This window comes from Sorex fumeus, unplaced genomic scaffold (genome assembly GCF_029834395.1).
Source record: "Sorex fumeus unplaced genomic scaffold, SorFum_2.1 ptg000029l, whole genome shotgun sequence".
In the NCBI taxonomy this organism is placed as follows: domain Eukaryota; kingdom Metazoa; phylum Chordata; class Mammalia; order Eulipotyphla; family Soricidae; genus Sorex; species Sorex fumeus.
The window spans coordinates 17,724,957-17,741,569 of NW_026606086.1; the positions used below are offsets into that span (position 1 = coordinate 17,724,957).

Consider the following 16,613-nt stretch of genomic DNA (forward strand, 5'->3'; position numbering starts at 1 on the left):
TGCTGAGTCGGACCAGTCCCTATGCTCTGCCAAGAGTGAGTACCCAGCATAGCCATGTGTGGGTGTCCCAATACCTTAAAAATTCCTGCACTAGGTGATTGTGTTTCTTCTTGGGGAAGGTTTGAGCCACACCTGGCAGTGTCGGCTCACGGGACCCTGTGTGGTGCTGGGTCAGCCAAGAGCAAAACCACTGCTTTTGTCCATCTCTCAGGCCCACATGCAGTTTGGAGGAAACCAGATCTTCCCCAGCCCATGTTTTGTGTTGGTTTGGAGCTACACCCAGTGGCTGGAACAAAGGTCCTTCCACCCTTGAGCTGCCTCTGCTAGAAACCATCTGTGCCAGACTGCTTGGGTCACCAGAATACGCCTTTCTGTCCAATGGGGCTGGACACTGTGTGACCAGATGTGTGGAGAGAGGCACACTCAGTTCATACCAGCCGGCTTTCTTGCCAAGAGCCAGATCATAAATGTCACTGGCTGAAGCTGCTTTCTGGCCAGTGGGTGGAAGCAGGGCCTCCAGCTGGCAAAGCCACTGCCCTCTGGGAGCTGCTCGGGGCCTGCCTGTCCCCTGCCCTACCAGGCCACCTCCAATGCCAACCCTTCCTAAGAGGCAGCAGGAACTCATGTGGCACCTGGGGCCAGAGTTTGGAACTTGGGGGAGCAGGAGATGTGAGTCCTTGGATTTGATTTTTGGGGCTACGCATAGACATGCTCAGGGCTTTTTCCTGGCTCCGCACTGGGGAATCATGCCTGGCGGGGCTCGGAGGACCGTGGAGGGTTCCAGAGATCACACCCGGGTCAGTCATGTGCAAGGCAAGTGCCCTCCCTGCTGTCCTATCGCTCTGGCCCAAAACGGAGTGCGTTGGGAATGCAGTTGGTGACAGGATGCTGGTTCTAGGGACAATGGCCTCAGTCTGGAGCTGGCCAGCCTGGAGGCACCGTCCCAGGATGTGCACCTGGCAGGCAGCAGGGAAGCAGGGCTGACCTGTGGGGCAAGGCCTGGGAAGGGGGGGCCCGCTGGGCACACACCAGGCGGACGCGGCCCGTGCTTCCGGGGAGCCGGTTTATTCCGGGTACAGCAGTGCGCCCACCCCGCGGGGCTGGCTCAGCGGCCAGCCCTGGCCCGGAGCTGGATCTCCATGCGGATGAAGGCCTTGAGGTTCTCGTCGGTCACGTGGCTGTCCAGCGCGGCCAGGGCGCGCTCGCCCCCGTCCTGGTAGTGGCGCAGCAGCGTCTCGGCGTAGTCCACCCACACGCAGTTGGGGCAGCCGCTCATGCAGCAGGTGGTCGGGGGCTGGAGGTCGGGAGGGGGGTCCCCGCGGAGGTCCGACGCCCCGGCGCCCTCCTCCCCATGGTCTCTTCCGAACTCTCTGCAGCCCGGGTGGGCTGGGATCCGGGCGCAGGAACGCCGAGGAAGGCCGGGGAGGGCGAGGTGGACCGGGCCCTGGGGATCACACGGGCCCATGAGTGTCCAGGGGCGGGGAGCTCCCGCCTCGGGAGGGGCCGCCCCGCTTCGCCCCCAGACTCGCCGGGCGCGGCTGACCACCCCCGGCCCGCCTCGCACGCAGGGCCCGGAGAGCTGCGTCCCGACCGCACCCCGTCCCCGCGGGTACTTGCCGGGCCGCGGGCGGCACCGGTCACCGCCCGGCAGGCCCCGGCCGCCCTCCGCAGCAGCATCACCGCAGCCGGCCCAGCGCGCACGCGCGAGCCGCGCCGGCCGGAAGCGGAAGCGGCGGGGCGGGAGCGGGCCGAAGTGCTTCCGGCAGCGCGGTATGGCGGGCGGCAGGCGCGGATCCGGCCGCGGCGATGCTGCTGCCGCGCGTGGCCGGGGCCGGCCGGGGGACTTCGGGCGGGCCCGCGCGCCGGCCGGGCCCAGGGACCCGCACGAGCAGGGGCTCCCGTTCCGGCTGCGCGAGATCATGCGGAGCCGCCAGGAGGTGAAGGCGCGGCTGAGCGGCAGGCGGCGGCGGGAGGGTGAGGCACCCGAAATCCCGCGCCGGCCTGGACTGAGGGGCCGGGCGTCGGGGCGGAGGTTGGGACTCCTCGGTCTGTCCGCTGCGGGGGTCCCGGGGCGCCCGCAGAGGGAGAGTTGAATCCCCTCGGGCCCCTCCACTGCCTGACGCGGCTTTACTGCCCGGCGGCCGTGTCTGGGTGAGTGGAGGTGTCAGCTCCCTCCCCTGGCCTCGGCCCTATGGACACCGTCACCTGCGGGCTGCGTGTGGCCCCAGAGTGGCGACTTGAACCCGGGAGGGGTGAGCGACGCCCCGCCGCCTCCGCCCGCACCCACCCACACCAGCGGCACCTTCACCCGCCCGCAGCCCAGGCCGTGTTGAGAAGGAAGTTGGAGGAGGAGGCGCAGGGGACGGAGCCGGACATCCCGGTGCCCAAGTTCAAGCGGAGGAAGGGGGAGTCGGACCGGGCGTTCGTGCAGCGCATGGAGCAGGAGGCCCAGCACGTGCTGTTCCTCAGCCGGAACCAGCCCAGCTGCCAGCCCGAGGCTCCCGCGGCTGCCAAGAAGTCAGAGAAGAAAAAAGCGTGAGTAGCTGTGGGCTCCCTCCTCCAGGCAGTGGGTGGTGACTGTCTCACTCCACTTTCTAGGTCCACGGGGCTTCTGACCCCCTCTGGACTCTGCAGTTCAGTACAGAAGATGCCGGTGTACTCTCGTTGCTGGGGGTCCTGGCCCATGCTCCTGGGCTTCCCTAGCCAGTGTCTGGTCCAGTGTTGCGTCTGAGTCATCCGTCTCCTCCCGGGAAAGCGGGAAGACTGGCTGGTCTGTGGGGCTCCGGGGAGATCCTGGCTAGCTTCTTGGAGGTGGTAGTTGACCCTGGGAGGGGCCCCCTCCTCCTCATCCGCGTCCCCAAAAAAGACAAAGGAGGAAAGGTCCCTGTGTCTGAATTCTCACCTAGTGGGTCAGGGAGGCTGCTGCGCCAGCCTGAAATTCACATTCCAGAAGCTGCAGCGGGTAAATCATGATGTCAGGCCCGGTCACACGTGCCGCTCTGCAGCGACCCGAGGGGCACCGGGCACAGGGATCCCTGCGAGGTCCCAGGACTGCCTGGTACCCCAGACTCTGTTGGGTCTGGCTTAAAAACCCAAATAAAAATAGAAGGGCAGGACTTAGTACAGGGAGGGCAGTGGTCTTGCATGCACTGATTCCTGGTACCACGTGGGGTCCCCTGAGCACGCCCTATATAGCCTACCAGAGAGGTAGGATGGGGGTAAGGTGCTTGTTTCGCACACTGCCACCCCCAGTTGAGCCCTGGTCCGCCAAGCACCCCCAGGTATGACTCCAGGCCTCCCGACATATATTTAAAATTTTGGTTGATGGTTTTGGGACCATATCTGGTGATATTCAGGGGTTATTCTTGGCTTTACTCAGAGACTAATCCTGGCTGTGTACAGACCATAGAAGGTACTGGAGGTCTAACTGGGTCAGCTGCGTGTAAGGCAAGCGCCTCCCACTGTGCCCTCCCTGCTACACTCCACAGCCCATGTGGATAATGTACACACACACAGGTAGAAACGTGTGGAGCTTCCTCTGGCAGACTCACTGCTGGTATGGGGCGGTGCCTCTGGACTCCATCCCCACGATTCCAGGAACACCTTCATGTGGGGCAGCCCTGGCAGTTGAGGGGTCAGGGACCCCCTGAGTGCTGGTGTGTGTGGGCCCGTAAGCTCTGAGGGTGCTGAGCAGTGTGGACTTGGGGTGCAGCAGGGTAGAGGTGTGGCCCCTGGGGGCTCTGCTGCAGACCCCTTGGGGTGGGCCAGGAGAGCCTTTGATCCCTCAGGAATCCAGCGAGTTGTGACTCGGAGCCTCTAGGCAGCTGGATTTCTCCGCAGGTTTCAGAAGCGGCGCCTGGACAGAATCCTACAGCAGCGGGCGGAGAAGGCAGCCGAGAGGCTGGAGCAGGAGCTGCTTCAAGGTAGTGTGTCCTGTGCCTCAGCCCTGCCTGGGCCCACTGCGCTGCATGCGAGGGCGGCGGGAGTGACTCGCCCTCTGCCTCTCCAGACCCGGTGAAGTTTGGGGACATTGTTCTGCAGCCTCCAGAGCTGACTGCCAGGCCTCGGGCCAGTACCAGTGTGAGCCAGGTAAGGGGGCGGAGGGTGTGTGTGTGTGTGTGTGTGTACGTACGTATCAGTGTGAGCCAGGTAAAGGTGCGGAGGGTGTGTGTGTGTGTGTGTGTGTGTGTGTGTGTGTGTGTGTGTGTGTGTGTGTGTGTGTGTGTGTACGTACGTACCAGTGTGAGCCAGAGGGCGGAGTGTGTGTGTGTGTGTGTGTGTGTACGTACGTATCAGTGTGAGCCAGGTAAGGGGGCGGAGGGTGTGTGTGTCTGTGTCTGTGTCTGTGTGCGCGTTCCCGTGAGAAGTCTGAGTTCAGCTCGGGTCTCAGTGCCCTGGCCTCAGCCTGTCTCTCTGCAGCCCGGCAGGAAGCCGCTGTTGCTGAGGAGATGCTTGAGCCCCACTGGTGCAGGCGAGACCCGGCCCCTAAGCACCTCGCCGGCCCGTCAGCGGATCTTGGGGGCTGAGAGAGAGCGCGCGGTGCTGGCGTACAGGGCACTAAAGCGGCAGCGACAGGAGACTCAGCCGTCCCGGTGAGCCCAGCATTGGGACACCTGCTCCCTCCCGCATGACAAATTCTGGGTCTCCTCATTCCCAAAGCGGACTCTGCAGGGCACTGTCTGCTGCCCACAGCTGGCATGGCTCGTTCTGCCCGATCTAGGTGAAGACTGCTCGAGACTGCTCGGCGTTGGCACAGACCCACTTCCGTGCCTGGTGCCCTGGGCACCTGGCCGGGTACCGTTGTAGCCTCTGGCTTCGGTTCATATGTGAAAGCCTCGGTCCCTACCCACGCCAGGAGGGCTTCAGGGTCCATTCTCCCGGTGCTTGGTGGGTGGTTGGTGGTAGCTGTGTTGGCAGCTCTACTCTTGGCTGTGGGCCTGAGAATGCCACAGTTCAGGTGAGCTGGGGGGGGGGGGGGGGTGGCGGTCAGCTCAGCCACAGAGCCTGCTGCTCCCGTCAGAACACCCTGGGGCAGGGCCACTCAGTGTATAGGTGTGTCACTCGGGTACTGACACTGGCAGTCAGGTTACCCAGTGTTCGAATTGAGGGGCGGTGTGGAGGTTCCCAACTCTCCAAGTGTCTCGCCACAGCCTGGTCCTGACCACAGCCCAGGGGAAGCGGTGGGCGGTAACAGGGACATGGCTGTGACCAACAGCCTCTGGCCCCCTCTTCTCTTCACTGTTTCCTCTGCTTGCCAATCCCTTCCCCACTTTCTGAGGCAGGTGTAAAATGCGGGCCTGGGTGCCTGCACCTTCCACTCCACACGTACTCATCACCCCTTCCCTCAACTCGGTCAACAGCCTCTGACTTACTGGCATTTTATTTTGCCTTTGGATCACAACCGACGGTTCTCAGTGCTTCCTCTGGGCTGTGCACTCAAGGATTGCCCCTGGCAGGCCTGGGGCACCGTACAGGGTGCTGGAGGTAGACGCTGGGGGAGCAGGGTGCAAGACAAGTGCCTCACCCCTCTACAAACTCGAGCCCTCATGTGTGTTTGCCATCCCTTCCCTCATATTTACCAATAAAGGGTAAAGTTCACATCTGTCTCCTCCCTGAGAGAGCCTGAAACAGACCTGGGAAACAGGGTGGTAGGTGCCCAGAGGTCAGGACTGACCTCTCTTGTAAAGTGAATACTCTGTTGTGGCCCCAGATCCCAGAGCTGTTGTGGGGTCTTTCTTCTCCTTGGAGGACCCAGTAATCTCTGAAGCCAACCTCAGCCCAACCATCCAGGGGTCACTTACCAATTTCAGTTATTCATTAGAACCTGGAGGGGTGAGGGTGAGTCACCTAGTGATGCACAAGGGTTGCGCCTGATTCTGCCCCGAGAATCACTCCTGGTCTGTTCAGGGGACCACATAGGATGCCGGGGATCAAACCTCGGTCGGCTATGTGCAAGGCAAATGCTCTCCCCCTTGTACTGTTCTTTTGGGCCCTCTATAATACAGTTTAAGGGAATATTGGGCTGTTGAACCCCGAAGTGTTAACAGTCTACAAGCATTGCAGTGCGCCCACCCTGAGCTATGTGAAGAAACAGTTTGCTCCCCTAGGACGTGGCTGTCTCCTCTCCCTCCTTGATGTAAGGCTGTAAACCATAACTTTATCATTATTTTATTTTATTTTGCTTTTTTGGGTCACACCCGGCGAAGCACAGGAGTTAATCCTGGTTCATGCACTCAGGAATCACTCCTGGTAGTGCTTGGGGGACCGAACCTGGGTTGGCCTCGTGCAAGGCAAACGCCCTACCTGCTGTGCTATTACTCCAGTGCCCTGTAAACCATTACTTACTTTAAACATAAGTAAGAATTGGAGCTAATCTTGTGGAATTGCTCATCCTTTGAGCCCCACGACCTATTTAGGAATAAGTGTTCCTGCTGCTTTTATGAGTCCTGGCCATCTCACCAGTATGAGCTCAGGCTGGGTGATGGGTCGCAGGAAGCCCTAGGAGACTGCACCCCAGCGACACCTGGCAGGACAATAACTCCGCCTGAAGTTTAGACTCAGGTGCCCTTTCCCTGGCCGACATGCATTCATCAGTGCACTGGGGCTCCGGGAAAAGCCAGTGACAGTTCTGGGGGTCGGCCCACTAGCTGGCCTCTGCGGGCAGCAGCGACTGCCAGCTACCCGGGCTCTGCTCCAGGGATCCGAGCCCACGCCAACACCAGGGATCTAAGCCAGGGCTACTGCAGGCCAGGAACAAAATCCCAGCGCTGGTCCAAAGCAGAGCAGAGGGACGCTCCTGCCCGCCCACCTTCCGGCGCGCTCACACTGAGCGTCCATTGGGCGGCGTCAGTTGACGGGCCTCTCAACTGCCAATCAGCAGCCCGACGGCCGTCCCCGTGACCACAGCGTCATGAAAGTCCCTTCCGGGGAACTGCCCGACAAAGTAGCTGCTGACGAAGCAGTTGCGGGGTTTCCTTGGGTGCTGCGAGGTGGTTTATGGGCCGCTGCAGAGCAGCGCCGCACCACCCCAGCGTGCCGTCTCAGGGTGCACACCTCCAGGGCCACGGGCAGGCCTGCCAAGCCTCTACCCATCCCCGAGGCCCGTGTCTAGATCTGCTCCAGTCCGGAACCTGCCTTAGCTGCCCAGTGCTGGGACTGGGGCCCTCCACTGTCCCCAACCCCGAACTAGTCAGACACCGCTCTTCCTGCGGAGCCCAGCCTTTCCTCACTCGACTTCACCTGCAAACCAGCAAATCCATGTCAGCACTGGGCTGGGAGGGGCGGCTCCAGGTTCTGCACTTGGCAGAAGCAACACAGTAGAGTCCCCAGATCACTTCCAGCTGCGGGCCCCAAACAAAAGACCATCCGAATTTGGTGGATAAGGAAAAAGGATAGGGCATTTATATTCCCACATCAGCTTGTGCCTTGAAGTTTAAGCCACTTGCCATTCGTGTCATTGACAGCAGGTGTGCCCTGTAAACAGGACCACTGAAGAACCCGGCCAAGGAATGACCTGGCCTGACCAGCACTTCCAGGACCCACAAGTCCTTGGATTTTGCAGCATCTCGGGAGTTAGAGAGGCCTTGTGAGTAGTTCATCTGTAAAAATGAACACCTAACATTTCAAGCTGAAAGCAGGGGGACTGGAGCTTCTAGTTTTTCTGCAAGCATGATTCATGGGCCAGTTCCATCTGACATCATCTACCTGGATGTCACAGGTAAGAGGGCAGGCAGTCCTACAAAAAGCTCGACGCAAAGATGCATGGAGGAAATGCAAATGTGTCATTTATGTCTGAGCCACGCATTTTCTTCCTGTGTTGAGCAAACAAAATCGTCTACCCTGTGTCTGACCCCAGAAATGTTCTTGAGATCCAGGAGGTTCGCACTGTCACAGACTGGCATGCCACGAACTCATGGGTAGGCAGGCTCTGCATGATCCCCCAGCACCCAGCCTGGAGTAGCCTCCAGACTGACAGGAACTTCAGCAAGACATAGGGGAACAAATCCTAGCATCAGCCCTTAACAGGACCCCAGCCCTGGATGTAGAGGCTGACTGTGCTGCCACCCATATCAGTAACAGATACTGGCTCTCCTGTCCCCCAGCCCAGTGACAGAGGCTGACTGTGCTTCCTATCCAGCCCAGTGACAGGCTGACTGGGCTTCTTGCCCAGCCCAGTGACAGAGGCTAGCTCTCCTGTCCCCCAGCCCAGTGACAGAGGCTGACTGTGCTTCCTACCCAGCCCAGTGACAGAGGCTGGCTGTCCTGTCCCCCAGCCCAATGACAGAGACTGTTTGTCCTGTGTCCAGTCCTGCTACAGCTGTCACTGGGCATCTCACTGTCACACCCCACATGTCACTGGACAAAGACCCTTGGTGCTGTTCCCTCCATGGTCCACTGTGGGCAGCCAGCAAGGGCCAGGGATCAAGTGCGGTGCCTGTGATGGTCCTGAAGCCAGTGCAGCACCGATGACAAGCCAGTGCCCTGGCGGGCGCTGACCTCAATCACAGTGATGTCCTGTGGGGCACAGGCAAGGATGTCCGGCAGCCTGAAGAGGGACTTCATCTCCTCAGTGGTCATGTAACAAGGCAGGTCTCTGGAGTGAGAAAGGAGTGGGAACGGGTTGCCTGGAAGGACGCCCACACCCCACACCCCACGCCCCGGCAGCCGGCAGGTCCGCACATTTTGTTGAAAAGAATCAGGACGGAGGCTGAGGACAGCTGCTCTGCCGACAGGAGTCCCAGGAGCTGTGAGCAGGAGGCGGAGAGTTGGGTGGGGTTGGAGGCGTCCACCATGAACTGCAGGGGAGGGGAGCCGTCAGCGCCCGCCCCCTCTGCCCCAAGTAACCTGGGTTCCACACGGGTCGGAAAGAAAACAGAGGACTTAGGGACAGGCCGATGCTGAAGCAACGTGCAAACACCGTGTTGCCTGCCACTCCGAGTATATACCCCGAAACCCAAGCCTCCCCAGAAGGAATTCCGACGAGCCTGGGAGAGGCTCTGTGGAACCGAGACCCGAACACGCAGACAGCGCGAAGGGGCCAGGCTGGGACCTACCAAGAGGGCACGGCAGTCTCCGTAGTAACTGGGCCAGATGGGGGCCATGCAGCCACCCAGCTCCCGGATGGTGAGCCGCCGCTGAGCGCCAATGTCCGTGAGGTTGGTGCCCACCTGCGAGAGAACAAGGCGCGGAGCTGGCCAGGGCGCTGCCGGCCCGGCCGCCTGCCTACCCGCCACCGGCCGCGGCGCTGCAGGGGCCGCACCCGCGCCCGCCTACCGTCGGCCGCGTCGGGGGCGGGTCGCCGAGATCACCTTTCCCGTTCAGGGAACTCAGCTGTGCGACTGGTCAAGGAGCCCAGAGTACGAGGCGCACGGACCACAGGACCCTGCCCCCGCTCCGTCCGCCGTCGCTACCGGACGCCCTCCCCAGCCCCCCAGCGCCCGCAAAGCCCCGTCCCGGCCTCGCGGCACCGAAGGATATTGTGCAGGCGCTTCACCAGCAGCGATTTGCCCACGCCCGTGGCGCCCAGCAGGAGATACATTGCGCGCGCCCCCGAACCCCCGCCCCGCCGCCCCCCGCTGCCCCGCCGGCCTGGCCCGCCCCGGGAGGCCCCACCCAGCGTCGGACCTTCTGCAGCTCATTGGCTCCCGGGACTTCCGTTTCCCCGAGAGCGGCCCAATGGGCGCCGAGAGTGTGCGCCGAGCGGCGAGGCCCGCCTCCTCGCGCCCGGGTCGGTGCCGTGCGCGTGCGCGCGCCCGGGAAGGCGGAAGCGGAAGTCGGGGGCGCGCCGGCGCGCACGGGAGCGCCGCGGCGTCGGAGCGGGTCTGGGGTCGCCATGGGGCGCGGCAGCGGCACCTTCGAGCGTCTGCTAGGTAACGCAGCCCGCCCACCGCCGCCCGCGCCGGCCCGCGCCGCCCTCCCCGCCGCGTCCCCTGCCCGCGGGCCTCGGAGGGGCGGGCAGGGCGCCGGCGCGACCCCCGGCCGCGGGGTCCGGCCGCGGGCGTGCGGGCAGCGCGGGGCGGGGACGCCGCCGCCGCGGGGACCCGGCGGCCGCGCCCGGGGCGCGCGGACAGAGCCCTGAGTCACGCGCGCCGGCCTGGCATCTGTGGGATCCGCACCCCTCCGCCCGGCCCCGCGCGCGACAGGAGCGGGGGGCGCCGGCGCGCGCTCCTGCTCGCCGCGGGCCGGGCCGGCCTCGGGGCCTCCGGACGGGGATTTGGGGAGACCCCGGGGAGGCCTTTCCTGCTCTCCAGCCAGTTGGCTGAAGGTCAGCCGGGAGGGCCAGCGCCCGCCGTGTCCCGGCTGCTGCCCGCCCTCCCCCACCGCGTCACGCCCCCCACCTCTGCATGGCGAGAAGTAACGGGTGCTCCAGACCCGACCCAGGACCCCCTGCCGGTCTGGGGGCAGTGCAGCTCCGCCCAGCAAAGCTCTGATTAGGGGCAGTGACCTCGCCTCTGCCGGGCTCCCGCGGCTAGAGCGGGTGTAGCAGGCACCAGTCCGGTGCTGCCTCCCGGGGCCCCTGGCCTTGCACTTGCGACTCTTGTCGGAGGGCTCTCCGCCACCCTGAGTCGGAAGCGCATGGGGAATGGGGAGAGGGAGCAGCCTAGGGGCTAGGGTGTCAGCCAGGCGGGGCCCTGGAATGCCACCCTTTTCCCTTCAGACAAAGCCACCAGCCAGCTTCTGCTGGAGACAGACTGGGAATCCATCCTGCAGATCTGTGACCTCATCCGCCAGGGGGACACGCAGTAAGTGGCGGACAGGCAGGGATGGGGGGCATCGTGAGGCAGCCTCGTGTGAAGAGACAGCTGGGCAGGTCGCCAGGATTGTGTCGGGGGAGATGCCTGGGTGGTGGCCGGGCAGGGTCTGCACCTGCACCAGGTACGGGAGCTCGGTGGGGACCGTCTCTGGCTCTCCTTGCTGATGCTGCCCGTAACCTGCACATCACCTCTGCCCTTAGAGCCAAGTACGCAGTGAGCGCCATCAAGAAGAAGGTCAATGACAAGAATCCGCATGTGGCCTTGTATGCTCTGGAGGTAGGGGCGCGCCCTGTCCAGTCTGTTCTCCTGCCTCAGCCTTCCCCAAGCCCCGAGCAGGGCTCATCCCCCCAGCTGGTAGGGGTGGCGGGGTCGCCCAGCTCACTGGCCGGCCCTTGCCAGGTCATGGAGTCAGTGGTGAAGAACTGCGGGCAGACAGTGCACGATGAGGTGGCCAGCAAGCAGACGATGGAGGAGCTGAAGGAGCTTCTGAAGGTAGTGAGGAGGCCGGCCCCGGGGAGCACCGGGCAGGGGAGCAGGGCCGGGCCCGCTGCCCGGCTGCCCTGAACTGGGTCGTGCTTCTGAGGCTTCTCTGGTGCTTTTGGGTCTAAGCTGAGGTGCTCCCCGCATCATCCAGTCCTGGGGCTGTGTGGACAGGCCCTTGCTCCTTTGGTGGGACCCTGGGGTCAGCCCCTGGAGGCTGACCTCAGCTGGGCGGTTCGGGGGTGGGGGGAGGGAGCAAGTGAGCAGGACCTGACCCGGGCAGCTGGGGAAACGGCTCCCACCCCGGCCCACCTGCGCACTCCTCCACAGAGGCAGGTGGAGGTGAGCGTCCGGAACAAGATCCTGTACCTGATCCAGGCCTGGGCTCACGCCTTCCGCAACGAACCCAAGTACAAGGTGGTCCAGGATACCTACCAGATCATGAAGGTCGAGGGTGAGCACCAGCAGGGCAATTCCCAGGGCCCTGGGTGGGAGGCCCAAGACGGCCCTGACCCCTGGGGCTATGGCCATGCAAGGTCCTGCCAGTCACTGGGACCCCTTCTCTGCAGGCCACGTTTTCCCCGAGTTCAAGGAGAGCGACGCCATGTTTGCTGCAGAGAGGGTAAGCGCGGGTGCCCTGAGCAGCCTGGGCGCAGGCGGAGGGCGGGGGGAGTCCTGCACCATCCCTACTGTCCCCCCAGGCCCCTGATTGGGTGGATGCTGAAGAGTGCCACCGGTGCCGGGTACAGTTTGGCGTGGTGACGCGCAAGGTGAGCCTCGGTCAGCGGGTCCGCTCCTCCCTGTGCGTGGGGTGGGCTGGGTGCTGAGCCCCTGCTTCATGACCCACCCACCTCCCCAGCACCACTGCCGGGCCTGTGGCCAGATTTTCTGCGGCAAGTGCTCCTCCAAGTACTCCACCATCCCCAAATTTGGCATCGAGAAGGAGGTGCGGGTGTGTGAGCCCTGCTACGAGCAGCTCAACAGGTGCGTCTGAGGGCCTCCGGGCTCTCCTCAGGGCCACTGACCACGCCCGGCCAGGCCGCAGCCATCGCTCCCAGAGGCCTTGAGAGCTGGGCCGGGCCCCGAGACAGTCTGTGTTCTTGCGGGATGCAGGGGGTGGGCCTCCCCGGGTGCGCACTGGGTGCTTGGGTGTGGGCAAGCGCAAGCTCTCAGCTGCTGGGCCCCCAGGAGGACACCAAGGGGTGTGGCGTGAGACTCAGGGCTCCCAGGAAGGCGGGAAGACACGACCTGCCTGAGCGGGCAGAGCAGAGCTGTGCCTGCGGCTGACTCCACGCCCTATCCCCAGGAAAGCGGAGGGGAAGAGCACGTCCACCTCGGAGCTGCCCCCGGAGTACCTGACCAGCCCTCTGTCCCAGCAGTCTCAGGTGTCCTGTCCCCCCCCAGCCTGGCCCTCGCCACCCCGAGAGGGACAAGCCGGCCTGCCTGACCTGCCTGTCCCCATAGCTGCCCCCCAAGCGGGACGAGACAGCCCTGCAAGAGGAAGAGGAGCTGCAGCTGGCCCTGGCCCTGTCACAGTCGGAGGCGGAGGAGAAGGAGAGGATGGTGAGCCGGGCACCCTGGGGGTCACTGTGGGAGGCAGGCCAGGTCCAGACCAGCCCTGATGCCCGCCCACGCTCCGCAGAGACAGAAGTCCACCTATGCTGCGTACCCTAAAGCGGAGCCGGCGCCCCAGGCTGGCAGCCTGTACTCGTCCCCCGTGGTGAGCCCCCCTTTCCTTTCCCTGCCGAATCCCGACTCGGAGCTGCTGGGTGGGTGGGCCAGGTCTGTACTCCAGGCCCGCAACCCCTGAGATCTCTCCTTTCTCAGAACTCATCGGCTCCTCTGGCTGAAGACGTCGAGCCCGAGGTGAGTACACCCCGCGGGCCCCTGGGCGGCACGGCCCTGCCCTCGGAAGTGACCCCTGTCACCCTGCAGCTCGCCCGGTACCTCAACCGCAACTACTGGGAGAAGAAGCAGGAGGAGGCTCGCAGGAGCCCCACCCCATCGGCACCTGCACCCCTGAGCGAGTCGGCGCCCCTGCCCGTGGATGGCCACGGCGTTCCTGGCCCGGTGCTGGAGGTGAGCGGACTCCCCGGACTCCCCACGGCGCCCGGCCCCTGGGCTCCCGGGCTCCCAGGCTCTGACACAGACGCTCTGCCCTCTGCAGACGGCCCTCCTGGACCCCGACTCACAGCCGGCACCTTCTCCTGGAGGCCCCTTCAGCGAGGTGAGGGCGTGGGGCCGCTGCAGCCCTATGGACCCGGCGTCCAGGGAGGTTTACCGGCCTACCTGAGGGTGGGGTGCGTGCCAGAGACCCGCAGAATCCAGTCCGCCAGCTCCATGTGTCCCCGCAGTGCCAGAACGGGGAGTCAGAGGAGAACCACGCGCAGTTCCTGAAGGCGCTGCAGAACGCCGTCACCACCTTCGTCAACCGCATGAAGAGTAACCATGTGCGCGGCCGCAGCGTCATCAACGACTCAGCCGTGCTGTCCCTGTTCCAGTCCATCAACGGCATGCACCCGCAGCTGCTGGAGCTGCTCAACCAGCTGGACGAGCGCAGGCGTAGGTGCCCCAGCCGGGCGGGCAGTGGGGAGCCCTCGCCCCGCGCACGCCCATACCCATGCCCTCGCCTCCCTACAGTCTACTATGAGGGCCTGCAGGACAAGCTGGCGCAGATCCGCGACGCCCGGGGCGCCCTGAGCGCCCTGCGGGAGGAGCACCGGGAGAAGCTGCGCCGGGCAGCTGAGGAGGCCGAGCGCCAGCGTCAGATCCAGCTGGCACACAAGCTGGAAATCATGCGGCAGAAGAAGCAGGTGGGGGTGGGGCCAGGGCCTTGGGGACGGGCTGGGGGCAGGGTGGGCCCGGCCCCTGACTGGTCCCTGCGCAGGAGTACCTGGAGGTGCAGCGGCAGCTGGCCATCCAGCGGCTGCAGGAGCAGGAGAAGGAGCGGCAGCTGCGCCTGGAACAGCAGAAACAGACAGTCCAGATGCGCGCCCAGATGCCAGCCTTCTCACTGCCCTATGCCCAGCTCCAAGCTCTACCTCCAGCAGGCAGCGTGCTCTACCAGCCCTCGGGCCCCACCAGCTTCCCGGGCACCTTCAGCCCAGCCAGCTCGGTGGAGGGCTCCCCAATGCACACGGTGTACATGAGCCAGCCTGCGCCCGCAGGCAGCAGCCCCTATGCTAGCATGCCCAGCTCTGGAGCAGGTAAGGGTGCCCATTGCTGTCTTGTTTCTGGGTGCGGATTTGGGGTCCTGGGAGGAGCAGCCGAGGAACTAGTGTAGGCTCTGCAGTTATGCACCTGTGGCCCTCAGCCATCCCTGTGCCCTGATGTGGTCTGGGCACTGTAGCTCTCAGACCCCTCAGCACGGCCTCGGCTGGTGGCCGTTGCTGGACTCTTGGGATAGTTGTCAGGAACAACAAGTGGATTGGTGGGAGCTGGTGGGGTGGGAACATGCAGGCCCTCACAGGGAACAGGGATTGGAGTGTGTTGTTTTGTTTCGGGGCCACACCTGGTGCTTGGAGGCTATTTGGCGACATGCTAGGGTAGCAGGCGGTGTGGGGATTGAACCTGGACCCCCGGGCAGAGCTTGGGCTCACCTGGGCCCTGGGTTGGAGACTTTGGACACTGGGCCAGTCACAAGCCCCAGTCGGCAACTCCCTGAAGTTGCAGGCAGGACCTTTCCCGCACCAGCCCACACTCCACCTGCAGGCCAGCCCTCTCCTGAGCCCTTCAGAACCTTCAGACTCTGCAGCAGAGTCACAGGTGGACAGGGATGTCCCTGAGAGAAGGGGAGAAGTCCTGCTGCAGACTGAGGAGGGCGGGGCTGTCAGGGCATGTGGGGGGGGGGGGGGACGCAGCTGCTAAGAGGAGAAAGCAAGGTGCTGGACAGATGTGGCCAATGTGGGTACTGCGTCCTGCACTGGGGGGCGGCGCTTGCCCCCCCCCCCCAGGATAACCCGGAAAGGACTGGCCATGGACATTGACCTTTCTGTGGTCAATCTGGGAGCCGGCACTGCCCACCCTGAGCTGATGTGCCCGCACCAGGCACTGTGCAGACTGTCTAGTCTTATCCCACGGGGCCCCTGCAGGCACTGACCTGCAGGAAGGGCCTGGCTGTCTGGGGAGCTGGGTCATGGGCCTGCCAAATCATGATGTTCTGTGTGACACAAGCCTGACTTCAGCAACACCTGACACACATGTGATGGGCTCCCCGAGCCTGTGGGGTGCAGGTGGACAGGGATGTCCCCGAGAGAAGGGGAGAAGACCTGCTGCAGGCTGAGGAGGGCGGGGCTGTCAAGGCACGTGCCCTGGGGGAGCCCTCACAGGGAGGGGTGGAAGGCAGCTGCTAAGACAGAATGCAATGGTGCTGGACAGACGTGGCCAGAGTGGGTACTGCGCCCTCCGCAGGCTGCCCCTGCACTGCGCGCGGCACTTGGCCTGCCCCTTCGCACCCTGGGTCTGGCCGAGTGGGCTCCTCTGTTCTTCGGAAAAGTGGAAGGATGCCCCCGGGTCTGATCCAGCACTTTGGGGAGTCCTCAGTGTGGTGGACTGTGGGCCAGAATGCAGCCGTCCTCGCGGCTCCAGCTGTTCTCTTCTCCCCACAGATCCGAACCTAGTGGGCGCCTACATGTACCCGGCTGGCACCACCGCCCCCGCCGCGCCCCCGGGCCCTGCGGGGCCGGCTGCCAGCCCGGCCTACTCGTCCTACCAGCCCACCCCGTCGCAGGGCTACCAGGTAGGTGGGGGCGCCCCACCCCCCCTACCCCCCCCACCGCAGGACTGCGGCGGTGACGCCTGCCAGCTCCCTCCCTCCTGCCTTCTTCCTCCCGCAGACCACAGCCTCGCAGGCCCCGCAGAGCCTCCCGGCGCTGGCGCAGCCCCAGCAACCGGGCGCCCTGGGCTACGTGGGCTACGCACCCTACGGCGTGCCCGTGGCCGGGGCGCCCCCCGGGCCCGCTCCGCAGAGCCTCCTGCCTGCGCTCCCGGGCCCCGACTCTGCCCTGGCCGCCCCGCAGCCGGCCTACGTGCAGGGCCAGCAGCCGCTGTACCAGCAGGTGAGGCCGGGTGCGCCCCGGGTGGGGCGGGCGCGTGTCGCGGGTTGACCACCCCGTGTCCACAGGTGCCGCCCTCCGCCGGCCCGCCGCCCCCTGGCGCCCCGCAGCCGCCCGCGCAGGCGCCACCGCCCGGCAGCGAGGCACAGCTCATCTCCTTCGACTGAGCCCTGGGCCGGGCCCGCCGCCCCGCCCCGCCGGGCTCCCCCCGCCCCCCGCAGGCGCGCGAGCGAGCCGTGCAATAAAGCCCTTCAGCCAGCCGCGCGTCCCTCTGTGCGCCGTCGGGGCGGGCGGGAGCCGCGAGAGGCTGGCGGGTAGAGCGTCC

The 16,613-nt window shown here is 64.6% G+C and overlaps 4 protein-coding genes across 4 annotated transcripts; 2 read left to right on the plus strand and 2 right to left on the minus strand.

Moving 5' to 3' along the window:
* Nucleotides 1-1,032: 1,032 nt before the first annotated feature.
* On the minus strand, nucleotides 1,033-1,700 carry OXLD1 (oxidoreductase like domain containing 1). Its single transcript, XM_056115804.1, has 2 exons — nucleotides 1,618-1,700; nucleotides 1,033-1,444 (listed from the first exon to the last, which is right to left on the minus strand). Exons 1-2 carry the CDS (start codon nucleotides 1,675-1,677, stop codon nucleotides 1,106-1,108), a joined length of 399 nt encoding a protein of 132 aa, XP_055971779.1. The 5' UTR covers nucleotides 1,678-1,700; the 3' UTR covers nucleotides 1,033-1,105.
* A 72-nt stretch (nucleotides 1,701-1,772) lies between these two features.
* CCDC137 (coiled-coil domain containing 137) lies at nucleotides 1,773-5,562 on the plus strand. Its single transcript, XM_056115809.1, has 5 exons — nucleotides 1,773-1,974; nucleotides 2,319-2,535; nucleotides 3,841-3,923; nucleotides 4,010-4,089; nucleotides 4,420-5,562. Exons 1-5 carry the CDS (start codon nucleotides 1,773-1,775, stop codon nucleotides 4,594-4,596), a joined length of 759 nt encoding a protein of 252 aa, XP_055971784.1. The 3' UTR covers nucleotides 4,597-5,562.
* A 2,239-nt stretch (nucleotides 5,563-7,801) lies between these two features.
* ARL16 (ADP ribosylation factor like GTPase 16) lies at nucleotides 7,802-9,538 on the minus strand. The gene is made up of 5 exons (XM_056115802.1): nucleotides 9,477-9,538; nucleotides 9,274-9,331; nucleotides 9,054-9,167; nucleotides 8,680-8,795; nucleotides 7,802-8,593 (listed from the first exon to the last, which is right to left on the minus strand). The coding sequence occupies exons 1-5, from the start codon at nucleotides 9,536-9,538 to the stop codon at nucleotides 8,422-8,424; spliced, it is 522 nt and encodes a 173-aa protein (XP_055971777.1). The 3' UTR covers nucleotides 7,802-8,421.
* A 182-nt stretch (nucleotides 9,539-9,720) lies between these two features.
* HGS (hepatocyte growth factor-regulated tyrosine kinase substrate) lies at nucleotides 9,721-16,524 on the plus strand. The gene is made up of 20 exons (XM_056115760.1): nucleotides 9,721-9,869; nucleotides 10,658-10,742; nucleotides 10,955-11,030; nucleotides 11,154-11,246; nucleotides 11,565-11,688; nucleotides 11,804-11,856; nucleotides 11,936-12,004; nucleotides 12,094-12,218; nucleotides 12,541-12,619; nucleotides 12,699-12,797; nucleotides 12,877-12,954; nucleotides 13,062-13,100; nucleotides 13,170-13,313; nucleotides 13,402-13,461; nucleotides 13,589-13,796; nucleotides 13,875-14,047; nucleotides 14,122-14,440; nucleotides 15,842-15,972; nucleotides 16,070-16,291; nucleotides 16,357-16,524. The coding sequence occupies exons 1-20, from the start codon at nucleotides 9,833-9,835 to the stop codon at nucleotides 16,453-16,455; spliced, it is 2,313 nt and encodes a 770-aa protein (XP_055971735.1). The 5' UTR covers nucleotides 9,721-9,832; the 3' UTR covers nucleotides 16,456-16,524.
* The last annotated feature ends 89 nt before the right edge of the window (nucleotides 16,525-16,613 follow it).